The sequence below is a fragment of the Corapipo altera genome, unplaced genomic scaffold (genome assembly GCF_003945725.1).
Source record: "Corapipo altera isolate COAL_440 unplaced genomic scaffold, ASM394572v1 0, whole genome shotgun sequence".
In the NCBI taxonomy this organism is placed as follows: domain Eukaryota; kingdom Metazoa; phylum Chordata; class Aves; order Passeriformes; family Pipridae; genus Corapipo; species Corapipo altera.
Window position 1 is genome coordinate 59,368,786 of NW_020884872.1, and position 21,456 is coordinate 59,390,241.

A 21,456-nucleotide genomic window follows, 5' to 3' on the forward strand; every position below is an offset into this window, starting at 1 on the left:
GAGACAGGGCAGCGTGCAGGGAAGCTGAGGCCAGAGAGGAGCCAGATGACCAGGTCGAGAGCAAAACGGCCTCAAAGCTTGTCCAACACACACACACACACCCCTTGCCTCCGTTAAGGCAAAAAGTGAAGTGTCCCCCGTTTGTAAGGAAAGGAGGAGAAAAACTCCTCCCCTCTCCCTGCAGTTTTTTAGAAGGGCTATTAGCTGGGAATGCAGGTCTGCCAGCTAGTTCTTTTGTATAGTTAATTACCCCTTCCCCCTCCTTGTTCAACCTCCTTCTCTTACAGTGGGACAGCGGAAAGGAAAATTTCTGCTTGGATTTTTAGAACAAGTAAACCTATGACAACTTCATATGAAATGTCCGTTTTCCTAGATACCTAAAATTTTTACACAGATTAGGCTTCTAATTATATAAGGTGGGTGAATTCCTCTGATGTAGTATGAACTTAAATGTGTTATCTGAAACAGTTTTCAGTTGGTGATGCTGTAGAGGTTAATGATATCACCATCATCCAAGTGTTTTCAGATAACCTGAAAGCTCTGTTCTCTGTTTTAAAGAAACATTTTCCTTTTTTTTTTCTTAAATTCCCAATGATCTCTTTTTCAGCCTCCAAACTTTCAAGAAACCTTTAAACAGACTGTGTTGAAACCACAATATATGACTTTGAGCAATGGAAGATCTTCAGAATGAAGAATTAATAGCTAATCTAAATATATATTTTTTTAATTTATTTCTAGTAGTTCAGATTATCTCGTGCTTCTCTGGAAATGTGAGGATTGCACAATATGAGATAATTTGAAGTATTTACTGTGGATTAAGGCTGTGGCTTCTCATTTACCAGAGGATAAGAGCACTTGTGTAGGTTGTGGGATTAACTCCTTGACTCATGTTAGCTCCATGCCTATTTGCTGTTATGGACAGCCTTATCCTCACACTTGCTATAGGATAGTCAAGGTAATTTAGTGTAAGAGCATTAATTAACTAATGTTTGTAAGGGCCACTGGGGCTGTACTGGGGACTGTAAGAAGCTCACCAAGATGTGAGATGGTCTGTTAACCCTGTATTTGTCTGTAGACATTGATCCCAATGCAAGTATGAGACAGCTTGCTTCGCTTTGTACAAGCTGTTTTGAGTGTTCTCACTCCAGTAAGAACACTTTAGGAAGATTAGCTTTCCAGAGTAAAGGTCTAAGATTACCATCTTCCTCAATGAGTTAGAAATTTTCAGTTAAAAGGTTCTAACCAGAATCCAACACAGTGGTACTTCAGACTAAGACTTTCCTTTAGCAAGATACCATAGTACTAAAATCAGTTGGAATCATGATGTCTTTGCTCAACTCATGTTTTACTCGTTGTATTTGTAGCCAATGTATGTTTAAGCTCTGAACAGAAAATAAGAAAATAAATAATTGGTATTTAGATGAACACTTAGAATATTTGAAACATGATGTTCCAGCTGAAATTTTCTCACCCTACATTTTAGGTAAAGATACATAAAATATGGTACTTGTGTTTAGAACCATCATAGATGTAATTATTCCTTTTTATTATTGAGCTATAAAGTTTTACAGGTTACATTGGTGCCTGAATTTTAATTAGTTCATTTAATGATTTTGAGATTTGCAGATGGCTGTACCAATTCAAAACATTAGAGAAGCCGGACACTACTCTTCTTTAAACCACAGACCACGAACTGTTTGAAGATAGAGAAAGGTATCAGTAGGTAGCCTTAACGAAATATTCCCTAAAGAGCTTGGATTGCTCCAAGTGGCATAGCTGAGCTAAAGAGAAGGTGAACTCATGTGAGGGACTGAAGATACTAGGCTCCGCTTTTCAGATTTACCTACTGTTTCCTTTCCTGTGGAATCTCATGCTTGCTCTTCATGACACCCAAGAGAAGACAGCAAAGTTCAAAAGTCTGGTTTCCAGAACACGCGCTGTGTGAATCCTGTGGGTTGAATAAAACTTAGCTGTTGTTTAAGATAGATGAGGCTCTTTGTATGCAAGTCTTAACATAGTACTGTAGTTTACACTTTGAATAATATACTGTAATGAAACCTGGCATCTTGTGACCAGAAAGAACTTTAATTTAGTGAATCATCAAGTTTGCAGACCCAGAAAGGTTTGCAAAGTTTTCTGAGTGATTGTTAAGATATTACAGTTGTTTGTAGCTCTACTTTTAATAGTGACAGATTAAATGCTCTGAATTTTTATCTGAGGTTTCCAAACATCTGCTATATTTTAACATGAAGTTACTGAACATAATTGCAGTTAGTTATTTTAAATAGATTTGAAAGGCAGCGATTGGGAAACAGTTACTGAAATCCTGTATTGACATGTATATTGAAGGGCCAGCGTATCAAATATTCTTGCATATTAGCGTTTCTTAGTACTAGAATGAATCAAATGGGAGATTTGGAGTTAGGTAGGTAACAGAGATATCTGAAAAAGGGTTTATTTACCTCAGGAATAGGAGACCATTAAAAGAAAGTGTAGCAGGGTGAATTTATGCTGATACTTTTGATCTGTGTTTGTCCCCAGCCACCAGTAGTAGTTTATATTCTCCCTGCCAAGTTCACTGATAAAACAGTGAATTCGTCCTTGGAGGGAGAACTTCTGTATAAACTATTGTAATTGGTGTTCTACTGTTGGTTCATTGTCTGCCAAGGGCATTTGAAGGAGAAATTGAAGAGGAGGGGAGGAAGGCTCAACCCCTGACTCAATTATGAAAGACCCCCAAAGCATACTGCTCATGCATTAGGGGATTTCTGAAGTTCTCATGCATGTGCAGAAGAGATGTGCTTAGGTGGTGGGACTGAGGGCCTCTGGCTGGGTGGTGATGGCCACACCTGGGAGGTTGAGGTCACTCAGTTAATTGTATAAAAGCAGATAACGCTTTCTTAGAAGAGAGCTAGCTTTACCTCAAGGACAACGTTGCCTTTGGCGGGGACACCTGCCAGTTTGTGAACTCACTGACTCTCCAAGGATGCAGCTTCTGCTATGGGTAATTATGGGCATGCTCGGTTGGTAAGATAACTTTATGGGCAACAGCTGGGTAACTGGGGAGGTCGTGCTGGGGGCTTATTTCTCTCCTCCTTCCTCCCTTTTTGGGTTTGTTTGTTTTGTTGGCCACCTCTTGTTAATAAATATCAGTTTTGTTGAGCTTGCAACGGTGTCTTGGTTTTCAAGATTCAGTATGGTCCGAACCCTCCCTAATACAGATAGGTAAACATTGAATTGGTAAATTCATTCCCTATTAAACTAATGTAAAATAAAGAATTTATAATGGGGTAATGGTGAATTATTTGTTTTAATTCATGTACTGACAGCAGAAAATTCTGTTTTCTAGTCTTTACCTTGGACCATTAATTTTGGCTTTCATCTGTAATTCACTGTTAAAAGCCTCAAAAATGTCATTATTGCTGTTACTGAGCTAATTAAGTAACCTCTTGATTTTATTCTGTAATTTATTGCATGGGTTAATTATGTTGTATATCAAGCAATTAGTTAAAATTACTTTTTATTACATAAATATTTAAATGATACCTTCTAATTTTGCTTTTATTGATAAAAGAGCTTGTCTTGTAGAGTGGTTTTCTGCTTCTATAACTCTTTATAGTTGAGCTGTCAATTTCACTGAACCAGTATGAAGATTCCAGTATCAGCCTATTGTATTTTCAAAACTTAAGGAATTAGATTTGATATTTTTTGCCTTTTTTTTTTTTTTTCTGATGTGGTTTTGCTTTTTATTGTGTGTGTAAAGGTATAAAAGGCACACCTCTGGTTTTCACTCTTATTAGTACAGCCTTCTGCATTAGTAATTATTACATCTAAGAAAATCCTACATTATTTTAGTGTAATAGATGCATTTGGGAGAGCAGCTAAGCCATTTTATTGGTGCTTGAGAGGTGTATTGCTCCAGGATTGTGTCACAAACCATATTGTCTGAAATGCCTGGTTTTGTTCACCCTGTAACTTCCAGCTTTTGCATAAAATGAAGCAAACTTCCTAAACAAAAAACACTTAATAAAGTGTACAACCTTTTCTGTTCAAGACAATCAAATTAACTGAGGTTGGAATAAGTATATAGATGTCATATGATTATGTGCTGAAAAATTACAAATTCAATGTCATGTTTTTGAAGATTTGCAGATTAAGCTGTATCCACTGACTGGATATATATGTATATCACTGTCGTTTCTGCATATACAGAATTAGACTGTTTTGAAGTATCTTTGAACTATGTGAACATATTCATTTTAATACAATAATTTCACATCCCTAACTGCACCAGTGTCTTAAGTTACACCATGATAAAATATAAAATTGATTGTCAAGATACCAGAAAAATAATCTTCTAACAAGGCTTGAGAGACTTCTTGTAGCAAACAATTAAATACCCAGAGTGACAGAAATGACAGCTTATACTATCTTGTCTGTAAAATGAACATGACATGAAATCCCCTGGAGTAGCACTAAACAGGCTCGAGTTTGGTTTCCTTTAATCAAAGAAGAATAGAAAGGGAACTATAAAATCAGACATAAGAATAATTGAATGAAATTATAATAATATTTGAGAGTGAGATTATAATCATATTTGAGAGTGTGTGTGTATGTATTTTTATATGTGTTTGTGTAAACAGATAAAAATAAAAATCTTTCTATATCTTACTAAAGAGCTGTGCAAGGGTAATTCAGCTTTAAAAAAATAACCAGTGAGAGCAAATTATTGCTATCTATCACAGCCTAATTCTGTGATTTATTGACTTACTGCTTTGGAGGAGACAGTGGGCTTTTGATGTGCTGGTAAGTTAGCCACAGCAAAGGCATTGTCAGAAAGTATAACTTCATTGACTGACTGTCACTGCAGTATCTGTCTACCTAGAACAAGGAGCGAGACAGCAAAATTTGTAGAGAGAAGAGACAAGCATTGCACTGCTCCAAAAGTGTGAATGTTACTATTTATTTTCTTGTTTTGTCCAACATTGCACAGAAAGAGGGAAACATTAGGTAGAAATCAAGAGTATTTGGATGAAGTCAATCTTTATTATTGTTGACATAGTATATCTTGTATCTAAAAAGAAAATGCATGGTGAGGACCCCTATATAGCCTCTTAACTTTGAGAAGGGATTTTGTTTTAATCGTTTGCAATATTTCTTTCATGCTACTAAAAGTGTTAGCATTTAACTTGATTTGTTAGTTGATAGTTCAAACTCTGGTATCTTGTTTGAACAAGATGTTTTGGGTATGTAGAGGAATGCCTGTGATGTAATGTGGAGGAGTATTAGGACCGCGTATTTATAATTCCTTACAGACTAAAATCAAAAGTGTGAGGTTCTTTTTTCTTATATTTGTGTCTGTTACATGTATATTCTACTTTCCTTTCAGCTGTTATTTCCTACAATGGGGGAAAGAGTAATACTTGGTAATATGTGGGGTCTTAATACCCATAGGCAATATGGACTTGATGGATGGTGGTCTGAGTGAAAGTGATTTCTGAATGATAACCAACTTAATAATTTTTAGATATCTGTCAAGTACCTAATTTCCCTTTTATTTTGCTACTCAAAAGGAAGAAAAACTTAAATTACCTTTCTCCCTTATTCTTGTCCTGAAGACAAGAGTTATAGCAAATGAAGATAAAAACCCTCCAAGTTTCTTTGTTTGTAGGTATTTACACTAGTAAGTCTGTTAAAAAACTCAGTTTGCTTGTTCCTGGTTCTGACTCTGCTCAAGAGGTAAAATGTTTCACATATCTGATGTAAATATGCTGTTGTACTAATAAACCTGTTGTAAAGCAGCTACAATAGCTGGACCCTACCTGTGTGGGGACATAATTTCTTGTAAATACAGTTTGCAGGCACTATTGCAAAAAACACTTGACCGTCATGTTAGGGTAAGGGGTGATGGAAATAAAACATCATTTGATGTGTGATACTTCAAAAATGGAAAAAAAAAAAGTGGAGAGGAAGCTGAAATCAGTGACTGGAGAAGCAAAAATCAATGACTGTGAAATGAAAGACTGTTCCAGTTCTTGTCACATCAAGATATTTATGTTCTGATTCACTTCCTAGGGTAAACTTTTCTAGCCAAGTTTTCTGATTTGAAATTCCAATAAACTCAATAGTTTTTTCTTTAGCTGTTTTTCATTCTGTGCCGTGGTGTTGCATTATGAATTAGATGCTCACCATTGCAGGCCATTCATCCTCACTGAAACACTAACTACTGCAGACAGCTGGATTCCCTCTTTGGATACTAACTAGCCTGTCTGACAGTGCTCTTGTATACTGCAATTTTTCTGTCTTTTGTGGGGTTTTCAATAAAAAAAGGAGTGGATAACAGTACCTGTCCTGTAATTTTCCTAATCTCACAGGGGAAAATTCACTATAAAACCTACCCAGAAAACACTTGATTAATTTAGCGGGTAGGCTGAATAGTGAATATGTAGCCCTCTGCTCCGTTACAGAGTGAAAAAAAAGGTTGAATTTGTTCTTAAGTTACCTTTTTAATTTGACTTATAACATTAGTTACTATTACTTTGATTTTAATAAAACCTGAACATCACATTTGGAATATGTGTAACTCAGTATCCTTGTGGCCTAAATTGTAAAATGCGAAACTGTAGCATATCATTGTCTACAAAATGAAAAATTTTGTAACAAAAAACAGACTACACATTTTTGATAAATAGTAGGTCTATGTGTCATCTTTAAATGCCATTATGCATTCAGAAATTTATATTAAATAAATTCTATTTTAAACAACTAGCACAAGATTTTAAAAATATTTAAGGAAAAAGATGCCAGTAATTTTTCATAAAAAGTTGATATTTTTGTTTTTAAACTGGCTGAATATGACATTAGTAGGCCGTTATGTTACTACATAGTTTTTGTTATTTTGGAGGAAGTCTTGTCATCTTCAATCATTTGCCAGAAGTTCTGGTCAACTACAAGTGTGATGCCTGTCTGTAAGAACAGTCACAAGGGAGAATCCTGGGAACTACAGGTCTGTCAGCCTGACCTTGGTGCCAGGGAAGGGCATGGAGCAGATTGTCTTGAGTGCCGTCACGTAACATGTACAGGACAACCAGGAAATCAGGCCCAGCCAGCATGGGCTTGTGAAAGGCAGGTCCTGCTTGACCAGCATGATCTCCTTCTGTGACAAGGTGACCCAGGTAATGGATAATGGAAAGGCTGTGGATGTTGTTTACCTAAACTTCATTAAAGCTTTTGACACTGTTTCCCACAGCATTCTGCTGGAGAAACTGACTGATCATGACTTGGATGGGTGCTGGGTTAAAAACTGGCAGGATGGCCAGGCCCAGAGAGTGATGGTGAATGGAGTTACATCCGACTGGTGGCCAGTCACCAGTCATGTTTCCCAGGGCTCAGTATTGCGGCCAGTCCTGTTTATCTTTTTTGTTAACCTGGATGAGGCAATCAGGTGCACCCTCAGTCAGTTCGTAGAGAACACCAAGTTGGACGGGAGTGTTGATCTGCTGGAGGGCAGCAAGACTCTGCAGAGGGATCTAGACAGGCCAGATCAAGGGATTGAGACCAATGGTATGAGGTTCAGGAAGGCGAAGTCCTGGGTCCTGCACTTGGATCATAATAACCCCATGCAGTGCTACAGGCTGGGGGAAGAGTGGCTGGAAAGCTGCCCATTGGAAAGGGACCTGGGGGTGCTGGTTGACAGCCAGCTGAACATGAGCCAGCAGAGTGCTGAGGTGACTAAGAAGGTCAATGGCATCCTGGCTTGTATCAGAAACAATGCAGCCAGCAGGACCAGGAAAGTGATTGTCCCTCTGTACTTAGTGCTGTTGAGGCCATACCTTGAGTCCTGTGTTCAGTTTTGGGCCTCTCACTACACGAAGGACATTGAGGTGCTGGATTGAGTCCAACAAAGAGCAGCGAAGCTGATGAAAGGTCTGGAGCACGAGTCTTATGAGGAGCGACTGAGGGATCTGGGTTTGTTTAGGTTAAGGGGAGACCTTATTACTCTCTACAGCTACCTGGAGAGGTTGTAGAAAGATGGAGGTAGGTCTCTTCTCCCAGGTGACAAGTGACAGGATGAGAGGAAATGGCCTCAAGCTGCACCAGAGGAGGTTTAAATTGGATGTTAGAAAAAAATTAGACATTGTTTACAGATATCTTTAAAATTTAGCATAGTAGTTTCCCCAGTAGGAGACAATTTTATATGCTTCACTGCCCAACGTGTGTTTGTATGTCGATCTTTAGACTGCCTCTAAATTTCTAGAGAGTTTGCTGGTTTCATATCAGTATTATAAAAAGTTATTATCTTACTGGTTCTTTTGCATCTTTTTAGAAGAATAGCATGAGCCATTTACAGTAAATTACAAGCTTTGATCAATGTACTCTTCCTTCCTTGTTAAAGTGAGTAATATAAGCTTCTAACATATTCCATTCTGCATCTCTATAATTTCTTTTTCTGTTACCTGTTACTTGTTGGTTAGTTTGAACAATGTAAATTTTAAAAACTTGATCCATTGTATTTGACCCATGGAAATAAATTTAGAAGGTATCAATTTCCTCTGAGTTTTGTGATATTTGTTAGCATGGTAGGTTATAGGGACTCAAAAGTCCACCTCCCTTCACTGGAAAACAGACCGTACCATGGATTTAATAGTTCAAGTCCTGTTAGCCTGCTGCAGGCAGTCAGCATCATGTTAGCTCAAAACCAGCCAAAGTTTTGTGTTGTCTTTCACATATGGTTGTTAAGGGTCTCTTTTCATCATAAATGACGTTTGGACATTACATTGTTGTGATGTTTATGAAATACCAGAATGAATGGAAAGAATTGGGTGGATGAGTTTGTGTGGGATATTGTGCAGGTGGTGGGAACAAGATATTGCACTGGAAGGGACATCTGAAATGTAGGCTACAGATGTAGAGAATCCTTACCTCATTAGTTCTCATGCATTTCAGTATGTGTATTGTGGTGAGCTTTTTTCTGTCCTTCATCCCTTTCTAACACTATATAACTTCATGTGCTTATACAGTGTGATTTATGTCAAAACTGGGGTTTACAACTTCCTGCACTTTGCAATGCTCAGATGGAGGAGCTCACTGTGGTTCAGCTACAGAAAAGTCAATGAAAGTCTGCTTAGGGTTGTCTTGTTTCTAAGGTGATTTTACCTTAAAGGTAAAATATATGTATTTTTAGGTGCAGTGTGAAACTGTGGTAAGCATTCTGTGTTACGTATTTGTTGCATAAAGCCATTACACTGAGATCAGTGCTGTGTGAAGTGTTTCTGCTCCCAGCCTTCAGTAGCTGCAGGTATTCCCTGGAGCAGGTATCCAGGTTACCATCCTTCCAGAGCCCTGGGAGCACAGGTGGGAGGCAGCAGCATCTGTCCTCCTCTGATGAGCAAAATAGTCCCTCACTGCAGTGACAATAAATCTGAAAGTAAACATTTAAGAAATCCCTCTTGACCTTTTAACAAGTATTTATATGTTTAATCTCAGATTTATTAACAAGGTTGCATGACATAAGCCCCCCCGTCAAATTTGTGTTTGATATTAAACATTTAGAATGAACAAGGCTGTGAGAGAGGGAGGCAGTGCAGCTCTTTCTGGGTTCTCTTTATAGAATTATGAAGATTTGTTTCTTGGAAGCATTTTTAAAAAACGGTTTTCAGTGGCAGATTGCAAACTTACTTTCCTTCCTCTGATTTTTTTATTGCATTTTAGTTTCCATACCAATCCATCAATACACAGATAAAGCTGAAGTAATGATTCAGAGGATGCCTTGTAGTATGCCTAGCAAAAACTTACTACTTATTAACAACCAGAATGCAGAAATAGCATAGTTCAGCAAGAGATAGTTCAGCTGTTCTGGTCTTAAGAGCAGACTTTATGCTACTTAACACAAAAATTTTAGAGGTAGATGAAGTGTGCGTTACTTACTTGTATTCTGGAGAAAAACTTCCATTATTTCGGATAGGCTTTGAAGATAAATAAAGGAACACAGTTTGGTAGAAGGCTGATCAGAGTATATCAGAACCCAGGTTGTGGTCATGGTATCATTGTTATGGGGTATCTTTGATTAAGAAGTAAAAAACCATGGTTGTACATTCAGTCTTTCCTGAAACTGATTGTTAAAGGTACATATAGGTAGGCAAAGATAATTTGAAGCTTAGCTTGAAATTTTTTTTTCCCAAGAAATAGAACTTTGACTAACAACTTCAAACAGTTTCCAAGCTCTGTATTTGGTCTTGATGATCAGCAGTCAGCATAGTGTAGTAGGCTGCTTCTCAAGATTGCACTGCTAATGAAGAATATCTTTCTTGAAGTTAGTGATTTTTATATACTTCCTAATATTCACTGTCAGCAGTGTCACCCCTACAGCAGATATCCTTCATATACAAGTTCAAGAAAGAGGTTTGTGTTGATACTGGAAGCCTGTCATTTCAGCAAACCTTCATCCATAGTGTGCGTGTCTCAACGTGAGTCAACAAGATTCTATGGATACTCAAAATATTTTGAAACCATATGAACAGAATGTGTATTTTCCTCTGGCTAGTAAAAATCAGTCATAAAGTCTTCACAGACTTATAATGTGCAGAATCCAACCAGCTTGGCAAATAAACTGTTTGTTAAAGTGTATTCTGGCTGTATTTCCAGGCTGCGTTTAGACAAAATAGCATTTTGTTCATGCCAGGTATTGGACTGTCTGGTGGAGACTGAGATTTTCTATTCAAACGGGTTGAAACAGATTTTTTACTTGACCAGTGACCTTTCCAGGGAAGAATGTTAATAGAGAATTTATCCTTGGTATACATTTTATGGGATAAGGAGAGGGGTATTTTATGTTGCCTGTTAGTAGGGTATAGTGTCCTCAATGAACAACAACAACAACAAAATTCATTGCTTTTTTAAAGAATTGGTGGTTCAGTGGAAGAGAAATAATTGTTGCATTGTTGCTTATTTTAACAGGTTTATTCCATGTTCCTCAGATACTGATTGTGAGGCTAGATATAAAAATCCCGTCTTTCTAAGAAAGGAACTTGATCTGGAAATGTGTACCAAGATTTAGGAGTACCTTTTTTCAGTAGTGTTTACCTGTGTCTGGATTAGATACATTAATGATTTGGAATGATTTCCATTTTAATAGCAATGTGAAAAGCTTATGTTATGGCTAATTTACCAGTAGTTAGTTATGTTTCTAAACTGTACATAAGAAGCATCTTAATTAGTTAATCTTATGATTTACTGTCTTCTCAGATGGATCTCTGATTCAGTTGGATGCTTTATAACACATAGCAATTAATTTGTTGTGCAGAACTCTTCGTCTCTAGGTTATCCTTATGCATCCTTTATACATCTGCTTTCATATATAATTTTTGGGAGTTGTTTTTGTATTCTAATGTTTCTCCATTATTCTTTCTCATATCTTCCTTCTTTCTCTCTGACCCAATTTTTGGCATCTATTGTATTCATCAGAGATTTCCATCTAGTATTATATGACAGGTTCTTCTGTAGGAGTTTATAGGAGGCATGATCTAAAGAGACTTCATTTGTCTCCCTTTGTAGCTGTACTTGTGACTAAAATTGTATTTAAATGTGATAGGAATGCAAAGAAAGACTCTTTGATGGCTCTAAATGTGACCTGTGCCCAAACGTGCCGTGTTGTTATCTGATTAAACTTCTGCAAATTGGAAAAGCACAAGAATACATTGTATTTTGGAGTCTTTTACTGGGCAGTAGTTAGGAATATTAGATAGCAGGTGCAGTTAATGTACTTGAGTGAATGTCATTATAATAAGGTTGCACGAAATCACCAGCACAGCTTAGTTTTACATTTTGGCTCAACATTATGCACTTAGATAAGCAACCATATGTAAACAACAAATTAACTAGAAAAGAAATAATTTTCTATCCCTAAGTCTCCAAAGGATTATAAAGTCAATGGCCGCATTTTTATTCTGTTTTTGTAGAAGACCATATTCAGTCAGAGAATATACTTCTAAATATTTTTTATTTTTTCACTTTTAAAAAACCCGTATTATTTATTAGCACTATTTTGTTTTCATCATCCATGTTTGATTTCAATAGATTTATAATCTAATCAGACTAAACAATGTGCTGAGGATGTATTATGCTGGTGCATATTCTGAAAAATCCAAAGGAATACCAGACCTTTTTCTAAGTATTTTAATGTAATTGTCAATGTGTAAAACCACCTTGATTGTATGTTTTCTGTTTAGATACCTATCCCAGAATTGTTAAAATACCCAAAAGTGCAAAATATTATGTGACATCAAAAAGAAAGGATGTCACATATGTTAATATATACTGTGTATACACTAAAATTCTGCAAAGTTTTATATTTTATTCTGTTGGTACAAAATAGAAGAACTTATTTCTGTCAGTCCCTGTAATAGTTAGGAGATAAAAGTCCAGCTCATCAATGTGTAACACTGTTAAAGTAGTCAGCTGTCATTCTTCCTGATTGCTACTGATTTGAATCTTATTGATTCTTACAGAAAGAGGCACTGTTTTGGGAAACACTTGGAGGTTCTTTTTCAGCAGGATTTAATGAAATATGGAAGGTTTAATTCTATTATAATATTGGGGGGGTTTATTTTTTTTTAAAAGTGTGCGGTTCGTGCAGCTACTGAAGGCAGAATTCTTGTTCTGGAAGGCTTGGAGAAGGCTGAGCGGAACGTCCTGCCAGTGTTAAACAATTTGCTGGAGAACAGGGAAATGCAGCTTGAAGATGGTCGTTTTCTCATGTCTGCAGAGCGTTATGACAAACTTTTGCAGGTATGGAAATGCTCTTTGGATTTTCCTTTTTCTTTTTTTTTTCCTGTTCTTGGTAGTGCTGGAATACTGTTGTGAAGGGGAGAATACTTACAAATCAAATGGGGGAAATCTCACCAAGGTTTCTGTGTTTTTTTCTGGAATGTTGCATAGAGTGAAGTAGGCAGAGTAAGCTATGTGGGAAGTTTTCAAAACCAAAAAGTTTTCATCTGTATCTTGTCTTCACAGGAAAAAGAGTAGTCCATGTTAACCTTATATGAAGCATGTATGTTTCTAAAACGTGGAACTAAAATATACTTGTGAATTTAAGTTGAAATTGTTCCCATGAAGTTCAGATAATGCTTCAACGTTGCAACAACCTTGTTGCTAAGCCTTTAAAATGTTAGGATACCAAACAAATGAGGTCAAGATGAGTGACACTATTCATTGGTGCTGTTTTGCCTTTAATTTGCAAAAGTATATGGAAAGAGCAATCTAAACTATAGAAAATGGTTAGATTGATAGGAAATGAGATTTTACTCACTAACATTCTTTTTTTTTTTTGACAGTTTTAGTAGTACTTTGCATCTTACTTTGATGTGCTGTAGTTGCCAGGCACATACTTGTCAGTCAAACACCTGCTTGCTCACGTTTCTGTCTGCCATACCTAACTGTGGTTAGGTATATAATTCAGACCCATGTGGCACAGGAGGGAAATGTGCAGTAAGTCTTCTGTCATTGATCTCGATTGTATGAAGTTACCAGCTGTGCTGACGTACCATAGTGAATTTCTAAATATATATATATATTTCTTATGCCTCTCATCTGTGGTTAAAATTCTTCTGATCCATGACTTTTCCAAAAATATTTTATGATATTTAATTAGTAGATGCAGTTATTGGAAATATTATTATTATATTTCAAAACAAAGCTTTTAAAATGTAATTTTATTTAAAGACTGAAAATGAGAATTCAAACAGATTCAGTTGCAAAACATTTTCTTTTCCTTTTTCCTATTTAACACTTTTCTAATGATTGAATGTTTCAAACTGAGTGCCTCAGGCAAACTGCTAATAGTTTATGAATTAAATAAATCTCTTGCTACAATATTAAATCTAATATTGTTGTTTTATTGTTTGGGGAATATTGTATTATATAAACTAATGTTCATTTTGCTTCTCCTGTGTGAATAATTACTGTGCATCTAGGTCTGAAGGAAATGTACTCATGTGTGGTTTCAAGGAAGACTTAACTGTGATGTGGAAAGATAAAGACTGCATTTTTGGATGTAATGAATCCTTTACTTGACAATAATACATAAAGGAGGCTAGTTTTGTATTATTTAATATAATACAACATAATTTTTAAATGGAAGTTTTAAAAAGGAGATTTTAGTTGCCTTTACGCTTGTAATAGGGGGGAAGAAGAAAAAAGCTTGTTCATGGTAACCCACTTCTAATATTTTAGAGTAAAATAAATTTTGTGGTCTATTTATTTTCTGTTCTTCATAGAAACAGTCATATATTGGTACCTTTTCACATGATGTAATGTAAGGTAGCATCACAACAGGCACCACCATCTGTGGGGTTTTTGGTCAAATTGCTACAGACCTGAAAGCTGTACCTAATCAAGCATTCTTTTTCTGTTCATTTTGAAAAAACTTGGTTTTACCTTCCACAGATTTGATGAGTTCAATGCCTTCTAGCCACTCTGAATGAAAGATGAGAACACCACCACGTTTAGGTTGAAGGACCAGTGCTGTTGATTGATCTGGAGCTTAGTCATCATAAGTTTTTAATGATGTGGGTTTTTTTTCTTCTTGTTGCTTTATTTTATTTAGGATCATACAAAATCAGAGTTAGATGCATGGAAGATTGTTCGGGTCAGTGAAGATTTTCGAGTGATAGCACTGGGCCTGCCAGTACCTAAATACTCTGGTAACCCTTTGGATCCACCCCTTCGCTCTCGATTTCAAGCTAGAGATGTTTATCATCTGCCCTTTAAGGTGAGTGTTGTAACAGAAGATTGGATTATTTGTACTGAGTAAAGATAATATTTTGATGTTATGTTTTACTTACCTCACCTCTGAAAAGAATTCTTGACTAATGAATTTATCTTAAAGTACTTTTTTAATAATATATTCCTGAGATACAGGTTTAGAGTTGCCATGGAATGCTGCAGCAGAAAAATAACTTCCGTAAAACATATAAGAATTTGATTTTTTTCATAAATAAAATTAATTCTGTGACAAGGAGTGAGTAGAATCCTCATGTCTAAATTATAGGAAAAGATAGAAAATGCCATATATATCATGACCTGTGACCCACAGTATGATCCCAAAATTAATTTATTCTGTGATTTTATGTTCTGTTTTCAGGACCATCTTCAGCTATTATATTCAATTGGATCAAACGTTTCCACAGAGAGGTAATTTTTCATAATTAAAAAAAAAAATTGAAAAAATGAATAAGTGATGACCTTGCAGGATTCCGTGCTATTTTTGCTTCTCTATCACTGCATAGAGACAGGAACTGAAGAAATTTTTTGTATGTGTGGGTATATGCTCACACAGCTTTTTGTATGCAACCTTCATATAATGAGTCCTTAATGCTTTAGAACTTCAGTTACACCTTACTTGTTTGCACTCAGAAGTAGTTCCAGCATCTTTAACTGTATTTAACTTTTTATGCTTTAGTATTTTAAATATAGATAGCATGTATAAAACTCTGTAATTGCTTTTTCCTATGCAGAATTTCTCAGCTCCTGTCTTTTGCTACAACTCTCTGCTCTCAAGAATCTTCTACACTGGGACTTCCAGATTTTCCTTTAGACAGCTTATCGGCTGCCGTTCAGATTTTGGTATGTGCATACACATGCTGTGAAACTGTATGGGCTTAACATTTCTCAGATCTGGTTTATTCATCTTGTCAGAAAAGATTAACATGAATATTTAAAAAAGAAACCTGAAAAAACTAAGAATAGTTTGAGGAAGAAAAGTCTCACTCAGATGTCTCTGGATAGTATTTTAACCAAGCATATAGCATAACACTGAAAGATGAAGTATGATATGACATAAAATTTGTGCTGTGATTAAATGTATCTTAGCGCTCAATTTATTATTTTTTCCTCTCTGGTAAATCATGTTACCTGACTTCAGGGGCATCTATGGTTTACCTGGTGGCACTCAGGTAGTCACTGAAGAGAAATAAAAGGCACAACCTAAAAGTGCTTTGGATTTAATGTTATGCTTTAAATTAGATTGATCGCGTTACAAAGACACCTATTGTTCTCCACTGATATGTTAAAGGACCCAAGAAACTATTCGAATGTGGGTGGAGGAAACAGTTATGTTGTGTGAGATGAAGCCTACATTAGGTCTTTGGGTGGTATTATGGATTTAGAATAAACATGGAAATGGAGGGTTACGTGAAGAGGCAGGTTTTGCACACTTGAAGATGCAGTGCTTCCTGACACCTACAGTTCATAAGGAAATACACAACTGTACACCTGCTGAGTTTACAGTAACAGATCAGGCAGATCAGGAATAAAACTGTGGCAGTCTTTCTGCTTTCCCAGATAGTCCTCTGTCTCTTGGACTTTATAATTACATGGTAAAAAGCCAAAGTCAGAATGGAAAGTGCCTCCTGAAGGAAGTAAGGAAGATGAGATCTGTATGAAGAGAGAGAGGGGTTGGTGCCCTTTTGCATGCAGGAAGATATGGTCAGCCTAGGAGGGTAAAGTACAAGGACAGTTTCTCAAACCCTCTCTCTAAGGTGCAGGAGTCTGTAGAAGGATCTCGGGATAGTTCTCTGTTGTCTCATGCACAGTCATTCTACCTATGGTACTGCTCAGCAGCAGATCACTTTCTACATGTTTTATTTGATTATATACATTGAAATATAGCAATTACTTATGTTACTGTGGTGCTCAGTCCCCTCAGTTGTGCTGGATACTTACAGACATAATTTATTTTCTGAATTTGTGATCCTACATTAGATGTAGAAGTGATTAAAATTCAAGTTCAGTGAAATGAAGCAGTATTTGGAGGGCTTTAGGAAAGAAATACGTGTTAGATTTTAAAATAAATTGCAACTTTTTATTCTTTGAGCCCCATAGTGAAAAATTATTTTTAAATGAATGCCAGATGGCTTTCAGAGTAACAGAAACAAGATGAGCCCTAAGCTATTACCTAAACTATGGAATGAAGGAAGCATTTTATTTTACATTAGTGAGTGTAAACTATCGTTGTATGACAGTGTCTTTTTTAGGTAGATGAAAACTGTTTCTTTTAGAATTAGTTTTAATCGCTTGGTTTTCTAAGCTGACTGTTCTCAGTGATTGCTAGCTACAGCATTTTTCCTTCATGTACTGGGTCAGTTCCATCCTCTACTTCTAGCTTGGCTGGTTTAACTGTTTAAAAGTGTGGAGGGAAGGAGGGAATGTATTGTAGCAAGTAGTTTCTTACCTTCTGTCATGGATTCACACAGTCCTAAAACATATATCTTGGCTTGAAAACTCCTGCCTGCTGAAAAGGAGAATTTTTTAATAGGATCCTGTTCTGAAAAGGCTAATTTTATACATGCCATTGTAATTATTATTCATTTGAGATAATGTGGACAAATTACGTGGTACGTCTTTATATATAGACGGAAGGCTTTTAAAATGCAATAAAGGGCTCCTTGATCCTTGAAGCAGTACATTTACTACAGTGCATTAAATGGTTTATTTTTACAGGTTTTTTTTTAATGTGGAACATTATAAATAATATAAATCTGTTACTCCTTATAAATATAAATTGAGTGACACATTTCATAGAGTATGCGTCTCCTGGTTTCATTTCCAAGGAACTTTCTTTCAGTAATGTAAATCCAAGTGTATAACTGAAAATCAGTTGGTTTTGTTTGAATTATAATATTCGCTTTGATGAAGGCTTAAAAAGATAGTGCCAGTCCAGTGACTGTTTTTCACTAGTGTTACACACAAGTAGTCCTTAAATATTTGCAAGTCGTTATTGAAGCAAACAATCAATACTTAACTTAGGGGGTTTGAAACACTTTTTTCATACCATAAAAGGCATTATGCATAGTTTCTTGAGTAGTCATAAATTCATTTCTCTTTCTTTCTGTTACTGCAGCAAAATAATAAAATCTTTGTCTAGTTCGCAGCACCTGACAGACGAGTTAGTACTTAAAACTAACAACTTTTAAAAAAGTAAAAAAACCCATTGTTCTCAGTTTTGTATAGAAAGTGGAAGCATACTTAGTAACTTACTTCAAAGCAGAACAGTTTTAGTCAAGCTACTCAGAAATGTCTATGAACAGATTTGGTAAATAGAACCTGTACAATATAATAGAATCAAAATTAAATCCTCTAAATTTCTGTGAATGTACACATCATTGTGTACACAAGTAGATCCTTACTATAATACAGATTTCTTGTCATACTGATTCTTTTCTAGTAGTACTGCGAAACTCAGTTACTGGTAGTGGGATTTATCTCTCTTGGCCATATATGTCTTTTGGTGTCTGAGCCCATCACCGTAACTTCCATTTATGCACAGGAAAGAAAATAAATTTTAGGACATAGTTCTTCTAATCTGCTATGGACATTTACATTATATTGAATTACACCTGAGAAATTTCTCTTTTGACAATTAATTGAGTACTGTTTATAGTGGTCATTTGTATATTGCCCTTACAGTCTTATTTTAATTTCAAAGCTGTATAGGATTTTTTGTTTAATGACTGGTGACAGAATGAGCCTATAATTTTTTTAATTTATATTTTTAAATTTGAATTAGGATTCCTTTCCTATGATGTCAGTCCAGCATGTTATTGACCGGCTTTACCCCTATAATATTTTCCTTGGAAAGGAAGGCAGGACTGCAGTCAAAGACATGTTAAAAGTAAGTATTGCACATTTATATTGTAATTCCAGGGAGTGATGGATTATGGCAGTAGTTCTTTGACTAATGTTACTTTGCTACTTCTGCATAGAAAAAGAAATTTAAAGTAAACTAAATGGCTACATTATTGCTGATGGTTAAAATCTTCATAATAGTATATTTTAAAACCTTCATAAGCTAGTAAATTTTGTTATAGTGAAAGGTGAAGCCTCTAGGTTGTCTGGAATATTTAGACCTCAGTTAAAGGCTCCAGAAGAATGCTCATTATATAATAAGTGGTTAATTAACTTGGAAGTAGCTGCTTATATGGTTAAGGTAGTCAAATTCTTAAAAAACACCTCTGGCATTTGACTTTTAAGAGAAGATACTAAAAGGGCTATAGATATGACGCACAAAATACATTCAGTATAGCATAATTGTAGATTATAATGGTCTATGGATTTGTTTGGTGTTACCTTATTTTGCTTGTTGTTGGTCAGATCTGTTTTGTTGGTTTATCGATGTTTGGTAATAGTTGACAAAGTCTAATTATGCTGGGTTATTCCATTTATTCTTTTAAAGCATAAGCACAGTGTCCTCTTTATTTCATTTTTTAATACGTTATAGGAGTTATGGATGTTGTTGAATATTAGCTTTCATAGCTTAGATCGTCTTACCCAGCTCTTTCGGTGCTAAAAATTAGATGTTATTTGAATGCGCGTATTTGGAAATAACCAACTTTGTAGCTAACTAGTGAATTTTTTGTTTTTTAAAACTGGTCATCTTCATTTAGGTTGAGTTTGGTGGCTCGTAAGAGGCTCCAACTTTTCTATAGTTATTTCTTCCTTGTCGCATAAACTTTTAGTATTTTACTTCAGAGTCATTGGATATTTTGGGTTTGCTCTTTTAATTCTCACGTACCTGTGCCTCTTTGAACGAGTAGGGAACACCCACTTTTTGGACTTTTGTACAGTTTAATCAGAAGAATCTTTCCACGAGATTTTAGAAATAGCATATAGATCAGATTTGTCTTAATAAATGAGCAAGTCTGTTTTAGCCTGTATCCAACTTTTTAACTTCATTCTAAGGCCCTAGAATTTTTTTTCACTTTTTTCATGTTTTGATTAATTCTGTGTTTACTGTCTTGATCTTGTATCAAATAAAGCTTTTTTGTTCCTTTTACCTATTTTTCTATTACTTACTCACCCACTTTAATCTTACCTGACCTCCTCCTCAGAAACTGTTTCCCTGCCTTGCAGTGGGGAACCTTCACGTTACGTAGGCACTCTCACAGAGAGTGGCCTAATAGTTCAGAAAACTGGAATCTTATTTCATGTGTAGACAAGAATAATCCTTCTTCAGAAGAATTCTATTCACTTCTAAGATATTTCTTTTGCAAATTTTGTTCCAAAGAAGGATTTGTTTCTCTCTTGCTCCTTCCAAGGTATTTTATAATCTTTAGGGGTTTGCATTAATGGATGCTCCTGGTGCCAATACATGCCATTGTAGTGGAATCTGTCAGACTTCATCTATCTATCCATCCCATCTTGCACTTGCAGTTCATATATTGCTTCTTGTGAAGCAGTTCAGTTCTCTTATTATTTGGAAAATTCTCTTTCCTTCCCATGCAGAGAATCTTCCAGCCTTTGGATGCCTCTTTTGAATAGCTTAGCTGCCTTATGGGTTCAGCAGAGTGGTGATCTGCAACTACTGTTCATTTAAACTCTCTGTTCCTTTGACCAGCTGGATTGCCATTCCTTGCAATTTCCATTTTGAGACATTACTGATCATTAGATACTTCCAAGTAGTCAGAATTCTTGTTTCATTTTTTTCTAATTATTACAGTTTGCTTTTTCTCACATGTTTCTAGGCATGCAGAATGTGGCCTGATGATTAAGGACTGCCAAACCACTTCCTTGGTTTTTGGTGGCTAGTCTATTCTTTTTGCTTTTCTTTTGAGTCTGAGTCAATGAGACTGCCCACTTCTCATGGGAGTATCTCATACTCCAGTATCTCCCAAACTTTCTGATACTGAATGTATTTCAAGCCACAAATATTATTCCTTTGCAGCTATCAACTTGAATATTTTGTAGAGGAAGTTCTTTCTGGCTCAGCAGAAGTATATTTAATGTGTTGTACATCCATTTCATGCCACTCTGATTCCATATCTACCTATCATAATTCTAAATGAAGAACTGCGTCAAAGAGATCTGTCTTGCTCTGAAAACCACAGACAGTTTTGTTTGTTGGTCTTGTTCAGGTGTAAGTGTGGTCACTTGTTTAATTATTACAGTATTCAGTTCAGCAACATCTATGTGGTTACATGTGATGAATTCTAATTGTACAAATTCAGTAAGATGAATTTAAGTTATATAAATTCAGTAACATTCTGCACATAGACAGTCCTTTTTCACTGTCCTGACTCAGGGTCTAAAATGCTAGCTACAGAACCCTCAACAACACCAAACAAAAAACCCCCACCAAAACAAAAAAACCCCAACCAAACAAAAAAACACTGTAGAAATTTTACACTTCCAAGACCTTTGTATACAAGGTCTGCTGATGCTGTCTCCAAATCTTTGTTATTTGATGCAGAGCCTGCTGGTGCAGATAATTTTCTTGCTCACTCACAGTTACTTTCTTGTATTGTTAAGGGATTTTAGCGTACAAGCAGTTTGCAATTTTGTGTATCCGAAATGCCATTAACTTTGTAAGGATATTGTAATTTCCTAATGAAGATAAGACTGAGAACATCTGGTAGTTCCTTTCACAAAATCCTAGTTGGAGCTTTTCTTAGAAGCATAGTTTGA

At 35.9% G+C, this 21,456-nt stretch overlaps 1 protein-coding gene across 1 annotated transcript in view; it reads left to right on the top strand.

Annotated features, from left to right (window-relative positions):
* The window catches only part of VWA8 (von Willebrand factor A domain containing 8), a 182,470-nt gene that overhangs the window by 24,034 nt on the left and 136,980 nt on the right, over positions 1-21,456 (top strand). Inside the window, exons 5-9 of the mRNA XM_027649783.1 lie at positions 12,619-12,786; positions 14,603-14,767; positions 15,140-15,189; positions 15,513-15,621; positions 18,563-18,667. Coding sequence (XP_027505584.1) covers positions 12,619-12,786; positions 14,603-14,767; positions 15,140-15,189; positions 15,513-15,621; positions 18,563-18,667 — 597 coding nt within the window. The remainder of the gene's footprint in view (positions 1-12,618; positions 12,787-14,602; positions 14,768-15,139; positions 15,190-15,512; positions 15,622-18,562; positions 18,668-21,456) is intronic.